Source organism: Callionymus lyra, chromosome 2, assembly GCF_982586985.1.
Source record: "Callionymus lyra chromosome 2, fCalLyr1.hap1.1, whole genome shotgun sequence".
In the NCBI taxonomy this organism is placed as follows: Eukaryota; Metazoa; Chordata; class Actinopteri; order Syngnathiformes; family Callionymidae; genus Callionymus; species Callionymus lyra.
The window spans coordinates 15728253-15738117 of NC_141819.1; the positions used below are offsets into that span (position 1 = coordinate 15728253).

The 9865-nt window shown below is 38.3% G+C and overlaps 1 protein-coding gene across 1 annotated transcript; it reads left to right on the top strand.

Moving 5' to 3' along the window:
- The first annotated feature begins 4913 nt into the window (after window positions 1-4913).
- Window positions 4914-9313, top strand: rx1 (retinal homeobox gene 1). The gene is made up of 3 exons (XM_087782596.1): window positions 4914-5209; window positions 8195-8448; window positions 8835-9313. The coding sequence occupies exons 1-3, from the start codon at window positions 4924-4926 to the stop codon at window positions 9288-9290; spliced, it is 996 nt and encodes a 331-aa protein (XP_087638722.1). The 5' UTR covers window positions 4914-4923; the 3' UTR covers window positions 9291-9313.
- Window positions 9314-9865: the final 552 nt, after the last annotated feature.

Consider the following 9865-nt stretch of genomic DNA (forward strand, 5'->3'; position numbering starts at 1 on the left):
GAAAAATCAACAATTAAAAAAAAAAAAGTAAACTTTTTTTAATAAAAATAAATAAATGTATTTTCTGATTATGCTTATTACAGCAGAGAAGGCCTTGCAGGCCCTGACGGCTGCCACTGCTTTTATGAAACAAATTAAAATATCAAAATATAGAAGTATACACATGTTCATACATCATGGTTTTAATGCCACCGAGGGCTTCAATCTAAATAAAAAGATATTTAACTTCACGTATATTAATGTAATTTCTTCATATTCCGACAACAGTGAGCGTCTATAGACACGAAACTGGCTGTAAAGCATGTGCTTGTACATCAGCTAAGAGACTTTGTTCAGATCATGCAGGTGAGCTGAGGCTTTGGTGAAGCTCACTATCATTTCTAAGAAGTCAACAATCCAGTTAAAAGAGGCTAATGGACGTGAAGACATAAAGACATTTGGCAGCATGCATGAACAGTGGTCACTGTTTCAAACTAATAAAATCCAGATTTATCGTTCTTTTGGTTCCAGCTTTCATATTTTAAACAGTGATATTATTGTTTCATCAGGAAGATTATTTCATCTTTACCATCTCAACGTAAAAAAAGGCATTTCACTTGAATAATGACGCAGAGATTTATGTAAAAATATTCCATTTTTTATTTCAAAAAACGTAATAACATGTGTCTATTTCTAAACCTGCTCTTCAAGTTATCAAGTGTTCAGTTTACAACTTCTGTTTCTTAAACTCATGTGAAAAACTCTCCTGACTCACTCTCATGTTTAATATCCAAGTCTCTCATCATGACCATGTTTTGAACTTATTACTTTATAAAGTTCTCCACTGTCTGAAATCTGGGCGAACGAGAGGTTATGAGAGCGGATTCCATTATGACGCAATAATGGCTTCACTCCTCCACCAGCCAACTGTAATCATGCCCCACTTTGTTTATACAACAAATCCCTTGGAGGTGGAGACTTCCAGGACTTCAATAAAAATATAGTTTTGTACAAACAGACTGATACAAAAAACACAAGTAGTTGAAGAGCTTAAAAGATTCCTGGAAAAACGACTTGCTAGTCAACCATCTGACGCCGCGGTGCAGAGGGAACACGTTTGTGGAGAGAAAAGCTGATTGTAGATGATTAACAGACACCGAGCTGAGCCGGCAAGTCTTCTTCTCCAAGATGCAGTAAGTCTCTCATCATGAGCATGTTTTCAACTTATACCTAATAAAGTTCACTGAAATCTGGGCGAACGAGAGGTTACGAGAGCAGAGTCCATTATGACATAATAAAAAACTATTTCCCGAAAGAGACCTAAGAGGGATCAATAAAGTTTATCAATCAATCCATCTATTCAACTATTTGAATCATGATAATAACTAGAATTTATTTACTTATATTAATTTAATATTTATCGCCTTCAGAGTCATGGCTGCTTTCTGTAACACTAAGCATGATGACCTTTGACCCCCCCTGCAGGATTTACAGCAGACGGGATTCATGCTGCTGGCATGGAAGCAGTAAATGAAGAGAAGCTTTTCATTAGATTCTTATTGGCTCTTGTGACTAAACCAAATTCATGTTTGTTTACTATTGGTGGTCCAGTTAACAAGCATCCTCCTGAGCTTGTTTACCTAATGCAATTTATCATTTGTGCTCATTTAAAAGAATATCTCTGAGACAGTATTTAAGAATAGACTCGTGTGTGTGGGTTTTGTTGTAATGTTTATAATGAAGACATTATAAACAGTTCAAACTGATAAAACTTCAACAATACAAGCCTGTGATTTATCTGGATTATCAGCAATATTGATTTTTCGTAACAATTGTTTTAAACTAAAAGGTAACATTGATTGGAACAACTTTCTTTTAGAATAGTTGCAAACGTGTCTCCGATCGAAGATGAAATTCTTCCGGAGATGTTTATTTATTTCAAGCTCTTACACCAGTAAACAAATACCTAGAGCTGTGTATTGGCAAGAATCTGGCGACACGATACGTAACACGATACATGCATGATGATAAAATATATTGTAGTACTTTAGTAACAACGATATATTGTGATATATTCCGAAATACTGCAATACTGTAGTAACAACAAAATATTGCGATATATTGCGATACTGTAGTAAAAACGATATATTGCGATGTATTGTGATACTGTAGTAATAACGATATATTGCGATACTGTAGTAACTACGATATATTGCGATATATTGCGATACTGTAGTAACAACAATATATTGCGATACTGTACTAACAATGATAAGTTGTTTCTTTTGAAGATACAATACTTTTTCTGGCTTTTACAGCAAATAAATGAGCAAATATTTCTCTAATCAAATATGAAAATGCAAAGTGTTTCTCAAAATATATTAAAAAAAAGAAGTAAACTTACATTAAAAATAAACAATGAAGTGCATGAACATCTCAAACTCACTGGAGCAACATGAAATATCCAGTATCTGTCAGTGTTTGATTGATTTACTCTAAACTCTGTTTTAAAGCCAAAATGAGGCCAAACATCAGCTGGTGTTAAATATATATTTCACTCTTTAAATAACATTTACTTCAAAAATACTTATTTATTTAGTTTTAATAATAATTTGAATTGATTTTCTATGATTTGACACAATTTAAAAGTTAGTTAGTAAAACATTAAAAGTTGTTATAACTAAACTAAACTTGTTAAATGTATTTTTGTGTCATCATTAATCGTCCTTAACTTTGTGTAATTTAAATGTTGTGCTGACGTCGCAAACACGAGACTCAGCCTTTAGTATGATGAATGAAACTATTGTGATATATAGATATTTTCTTACACCCCTACAAATAACTGAGATTGACCTTAAACCATAAATTCATGTGTACTTTAATTAAAATACTTCCAGGTAGACTTTGTACAGGGACTGAAAAAAAGAATAATTCTCATAATTTCTGCTCCTTTTTTTTCAAACATTGCTATTTAACTAACAAAATACTTTATTTACTTGCAAAAGTTAAAAAAATTGTATTGATTTTTTTAATCGTTTTTACTAACCGTGATGATGTCATTAGTGATAATTATTTTGATATTTTTATGTCTGACTGTATGTTTTTTGACCATATATGGCAATAAAAACAAGTAGTTTTTATTTTATTATTGACCGTTTTATTTCCTCTATTATATACATTATTTTTCTTCATGTTAATGTCTTATGTAACTATTGATTTTTCTTCTTGTTTCTAATGTTAAAGTGATTTATTTGTTTCATGTCCCGCCCCTCGAGCAGCTTCTTACTCTCCTGACCTCAACGCGTCCAGAATAGACCCTGGTTTGGGGAAACCTGCTGCTGCCCCCTTTAATCTGGAGCTCTTCACCTGAACTTCGCTCTTAAACCTCTCACCTCTAAATCCTGCCTCAACACTCAGGATTTGATTCTTTTTCAAACTCATTACGAATGAAGGTTATTAAGCTTTATTGAGTTAAAATAATACTAGTAACACCGTAAATGAAACCGAGTGGGTGATAAAAGAAACAGTATATTTTCACACGTGTGTTTAGCCTTGCATGTGAGATTAAGATTAGAATAATCCCAACAGTTACAGATTCTAAAAAAAGGATTTTATCAAAATCACCTGCAGGATATTTGTCACTTCTCACGCTGAACCGTCAAAAAAACGTCTCTTGCATTTGTTGAAAGTTGATTTTTTAGAAAGTGTTTTGAGAAAAACTTCTCGTGTGGATGTGAAATTGATAAATAACCCACTTTAGCCGCCAATTAATCCAGAAGGGAAGAGATTCTAATTGATAATCCTCTTGTTCCACCTCCCACGCCCCCACGACTCTGTCCACCTCTTCGCCTCCTTCTCTCCTCTTACACTCTCCTCTGATCGCCGGACTGGATGTGCTCCTTTCTTTCCCTCCTCCTCGCACCGGTCAGGACTGTAGACCCGCTGAGGGATGCAAGGACGGCAGAGAACCTCGAACCTCGGCGGACTCTTTGGATGAGGGGACGGTGGACCAGCGGGAGGAGAACTGCTTTTTGAAACTTTCCACGGCTCAACTTTTTTTCTTCTTTTTTTTTCTTCTAATAGGTATGTCCTGGATCTTTATTTCTTTTGCTTTATCTTCCTCTCTATACATTTATAAATCATATTTACAATTAATTTAAAATCTGAAACCCTTTATGCAAAGTCGCTTCTGTTTAAAACTATCTTGGACGCTATTAGTTCCAGTTTTGCAGAAGTTGCTTCACATTTAGATAAAGTTTTGAAACTGTAACTCATTATTCAACTTATTTTTTACACGATAAAGATTGTTTTCTGTCATTTTTTTTTCATTTAAGTGAAGTTAGAAATATATTTTTTACTTGATTAGTTCCTTAATTTCTTTGATCTATATTCAAAAAAAAAAATCCTTGCTGCTATTATGGGGTAAAATATCTAATTATTCTGTAAATTTTATCACATTTTTTAGTGTTTGTTGATATAGAGATTCAATTTCAGTTTAAATATTTAAAAATAAAAAATATGTACTTCTTTAACCCACAAAACCCATGTTAACCGCACTCAGAACAAGCAAGAACATTGAGTTTGTATCAGTTCTTCTCTCTTATCTGGACTTTAATCCATCTTGACTGAGTTAAGGGTCAAGTTAAGGGAAAGGTCGTGCTGTAAAAGAATGATCTTGAAGATATTTGAAGGTGTGTATCAAATATTTTAAGGGTTTTCTCTCTCGGAGGGTCCAGTAGAAAGTGGGTTCAGGGAGAGTTGCAGGAGTTGTACTGTAGCATTTCAAGTCTGGGGGGATTATGTTGTAACCTCCTGTGACTCTGCCGGGATAAGCAGGTTAAGAGGGACATAAGGGTTTTTGGAGGGTGACTTGAGTTAACCCGGTGATCTGTCACCTCACGAATTAGACCTTTTATTCCTCAGGACCTGTGACCCGACGCTCGGATGCATCTCTCGCTGGACACCATGAGCATGGTGGACGACAGCTGCCTCTCGCCCAGCAACTTCCACGAGATGGGCAAAGGCGGGGGCGTCGCCATGGGGGGCCGAGTCCACAGCATCGATGTCATCCTGGGCTTCAGCAAGGACCACGAGTCCCTCCTGGGCTCGGCCCCGGGGCCCCAGAAGGTGGACATGGACGTCCTGGAGGAGCCCGGGAAGCAGCAGGAGCACCCGTCCTACAGCGGGCACCACTCCTCGCTGAGGACCAGCGGCTCCGAGCAGTACCACGGTGAGTCACACAGAGTCATTATCTAGCCGGGTCAGGCGAGGGACACCCTGGAAAGCAAACTCAACCCGACAAAAGCAATGCAAAGAAAAGTGTGGCCGGGATTTCAGTGAAATTTTCCTTTTCTGAGTTAACCTGAGTTAACTTGAGTTATCTCAGGGTCAAGGTGACCCAGAGGCCCCAAAACAAATGTGTTTGTGGTATCCCTTGCGTTATCTAAGAGTCAATATGCAGTGGTGGAGGTAACACAAGGTTAATGATAATTCAACTTAAATATTTATCTTAAAATGTGGACCAGAAATAAGATTTCCTGACTAAATAAAGTATCATCCATCAACGCAAAACAGTAAAAAGAAATATAAATGTAAGATAAATATGAATAACATCTATAAGATTTGAATATTTATCTCTACTTGGGCTGAAACAATGATTTAGATCAACAGTTCAGTGACGGTGCAGCCCATTGCAAAATATTTAAAAACTTTGTCCATTTATCGTTTCATTATCAAATACATCTATAATTATAGTGCAGTAAAGTGAGTTTAAATTGACACATTTAATATTTGTTAAATTAGCCTCTGGTGCATCCACGACACTTGAATTTAGACTTAAACACAATTTTTTTTTTAGGTGATTTAAAATCCTCTTAGGAATGTGGAGACTTCAAAAAAGAAATATGATGTAGACGAGGTCAGTCGTTCTCTGAAGGTCGTGCAAATATAGTTATTTTAAAACCGCTTCTAAAATGTTGTCGCAAGCCTGGATAAAGCACAGGACAAGATGGTCGGGGGGGTTATGTCCCCGAGCGGATCCCATTCCCTGCTGGAATTTCCCTAATCTTCTCCCCTGCACGGATTAGATTGTACAGTCGCTGATTCTGGTGTTATTGCTATCATTTTTGTCTTGAAATCACATTTAATCTGGAGCTGTGTTCACGGACAAGGTCTGACAGGTGGTTGATTTTCACCGCGGTAAAAAAAAAACTCAAATGATAAATACGTGATAAAACCCCGGCGAGAGGATTTATGTCGTCCAGAAATTGTTTTCTGGATTTGAGTTCAGTAGCCGAGGCCGAGAGAGAACATTAGTTTTGTCAGATTAACGTACGTAAACACGGATGACATCACTCTTTTGTGTGTCGCTATCCTGTGAAGTCAGCCCAGTTCTCCATGAATGAGTGCCCCCCCCCCCCCCTCACACACACACACACACACACACACACACACACACACTGAGATGCTGATCAACAGCCTTCAGACTGGTGCCTGGTGATGGGCTGACAGGCCAAGAGCTGGTCAGTGAACCAGACCTGACCTCGGTCTTTGTCAGAGGCTGGCCTTTGTCATAGCTGGTTAATGAGAGGTGGATAAATGAACCCCCAAATCCTGCTTTGCCTTTCCCTCCGCACCCACTTACCCCTCCACAGAACACCCCCCCCCCTTTATCGCCATCAACACATCGTATACACAGAAACCAGCTCACAGTCATTTGACATCATCTTTTTTTATTGTCATTTTTTCTTTCTCTGAACGACCTCTCGTATCGTCAGTATCTGTTCAGAGAGAGCCTGAATATGACCCTAGTGTGAGTCCCATCATTATCTTTATTATTATCAACATCTTGCCTGGAAGTGAATTGTTAAAAGCTGGTTTAACTGATAAAAACATTTGCACCTGAAACACTTTCTTTATTAAACACACAGGTGTAAGATTTGCATGTGTCACATAGGGCAGGAAAAAAACTCTTTCAAAAAAACGTTTTAAAATAATTATTTTTTCTTACGTTTAGGCCTGTTTCATAAGTGATCCACAAGGTCATGTGATAACATTAATTCATGCATTATATTTTACTAAAAAATATTATAATTGTATATTGTTTTACTCATTTTGTTACGTGTTTAATAACTATATTTGAGTGTAGTTATGTTTTTTTATTTTGTTCAACACTTTCTTGTGTGTTTTTCTTCCTTTTTTTGTGTCCCAAAAACCGCTAAATAAATACGACGTTAGTTATCTTATTATTACTCATGTTTTTGTGTACAAAATTACTATTTTATGAAAAAGACTAATTGTTGTTGTTGCTAACAGAAGCTGTGTCTGATAAGCTACATGCTAACTGTTAGCACAGTTGAGAACAAAAACGTTTTTTTAAACAATATAAATCTGAAGATGATCTACATAAGTGATCACAAAATTAAATTGTTTTAATTATATTTTATTTCAGTGTTACTTTGATTATATCTACTTTTAATGTGTTTATTAAGTTGATTTGAGTCAAAAGTTGTGTTTTTAAATGTGTACAAATTTATATAATTTTTTATTTGAAACGTTTTTGTGAGCGTTTAAAGAGGAAAAGAAACTTATTATTGATCCATGTCATCAGTGTAAACCTTCAGTCTTGATATTAAGTTTAATATTTTAGTCAAATGTCACTGTTTTTTATTAACTTTACTATTTGTGTCAAATGTTTAACTCTTGTGTTATCTCTGGGTCAAAGTGACCCGGTGGCCTGAAAACAAATTTCTTCACTGTGACCCAAAGATAACACAAGGGATAAAAAATGTGTATCTTTAATATTTCATCTCTTTTAGTCCAAATAAATGACCCCAAATACTGATTCTTATTCATAAACTTAAGTCTAAAGCCCACAAAGATACACATGATGAACAAAATGTTAGATTTTTTTTTTTGAAGTTGGTTTTCACCATCCACAGAAGAATCCATCCAGTGTGTAAAACTCTAACGGAGTTTACCTTGAGAGAAGATAAACGATGGAAGAAACGTTCATAAATCCGATTAGGAATGTTTTCCGGCTCCATTGAAGTCCGCGGAGGGATTGCTTTGCTTGACTGATCTACAGTAGCCTTTTGTTGCAGGTGTCACACTAATGTCTGCTCTACTGGAAGCTCCACACATTCTTTTATTTCAAGCGACCGCTCCGACTGTTGACGTCCTGCTGACTCGCCGATATCTTGACTCTCGTCCACAGACGCCGGCGTGTACGGCAACAAGTGCGAGGAGGAGCTGAGCGAGCACCGGAAGAGCGTGGACAGCGACGACTGCAAGTCTCCGGACGCCTGCAAGGACGGTCAGCCCAAGAAGAAGCACCGACGGAACCGGACCACCTTCACCACGTACCAGCTGCACGAGCTGGAGCGGGCCTTCGAGAAGTCGCACTACCCCGACGTGTACAGCCGCGAGGAGCTCGCCATGAAGGTCAACCTGCCCGAGGTCAGAGTGCAGGTACGTTTCCCTCCGACCCTGAATCGTGTTTACCGTAACCACGCCACGCTCGGCTGTGATTGGTCAAGCATCAAGGTTTGTCACAGCGTATCATTAATCCTGGAAGTCTCAAACTCCAAGGGACTCTTTGTTTAAACAAAGCGTGGTGTGATTACAACTGGCTGGAGGAGGAGTGAAGCCATTATTATATCATAATGGACTCCGCTCTCGTAACCTCTCGTTCGCTGAGATTTCAGACGGGGGAGAACTTTATAAAGTAATAACTTAAAGATGTAAAGTATGTACTAACCAGTCAGAGCCCAGACTTTTTCAATGACGTAAACAAAGAGGAGAAATTCACCAAAAATTAAAAATAATAATTGAAACTGTCATTATCTCCTCAACAGGTTTGGTTCCAGAACCGAAGAGCCAAATGGCGTCGCCAGGAAAAGATGGACACCAACACGATGAAGCTTCACGACTCCACGATGCTGTCCTTCAACCGCCCGGCGCCGGTCCACACCAGCATGGGACCCATGTCCAACTCGCTTCCCCTGGACCCATGGCTGACCTCGCCCTTGTCCAGCGCCACGCCGGTCCACAGCATACCGGGGTTCATGGGTCCACCTCAGGGCCTGCAGCCCGGCTACTCCAGCCACGGCTTCCTCAACTCGGGTCCCCATCCTCACCAGACCATGGGTCAGGGGATGCAGAGCATGGCTCCACCACCTTACCAGTGTCCAGCGTACAATGACAAATACCCCCTGGAGGACATAGACCAGCGCAGCTCCAGCATAGCCGCCCTCAGGATGAAGGCCAAGGAACACATCCAGTCTATGGACAAGACCTGGCAACCCATGTGACTAACAAACTTGTGCGAGACGGAAGAATATTGATGTCGTTTTTTGTGTTTCATCCTCGGCAGGATGACGTTAAAAAAAACAACTTTACAATGCAATGGGAACGCATTGAATGTTTGACTTCATCCTGTGTGGCCTCGTCTCAAGGCCCGTCGTGTTTTCGGTTCGTCGTGAGTCAAAATTATCTCCAAAGTTGCAGCTATTAACGTCCAGTTTAAGGTTCAACAAATCGCTTGGAAATATCAGTTTATTCGAAATTTGCTCCTTAACCTTTCTTTAAAAAAATTTAAAAAAAAAAATGTCTTATGTCTAAAGGCTAACAGCTAATAATGCTAACTGTTAGCGTCGCTTTCCGTCCAGTCGGAGTCCATTTTTCTTTATGTTAACTGTTTGCAACTCAGTCCTCTTAAAGTTTTCAACGATGTATGTGAGTATTTTACACTTTGAATTGATATTTTTTTTATGAAAGAGACTTACATTTATTGTTGCTAGCAGAAGCACTGTTGTATGAGACTTCAGATAAGCTACATGCTAACGGTTAGCACGGTAGCATTATTACAAGACCAAAAACTTTTTTC

Coding starts and splice junctions, on each gene's coding strand:
- rx1 (XM_087782596.1), top strand. CDS start 4,924: ATGCATCTCTCGCTGGACACCATGAGCATGGTGGACGACAGCTGCCTC. Junction 5,210..8,194: donor CGGCTCCGAGCAGTACCACG/GTGAGTCACACA, acceptor TCTCGTCCACAG/ACGCCGGCGTGTACGGCAAC. Junction 8,449..8,834: donor TGCCCGAGGTCAGAGTGCAG/GTACGTTTCCCT, acceptor TCTCCTCAACAG/GTTTGGTTCCAGAACCGAAG.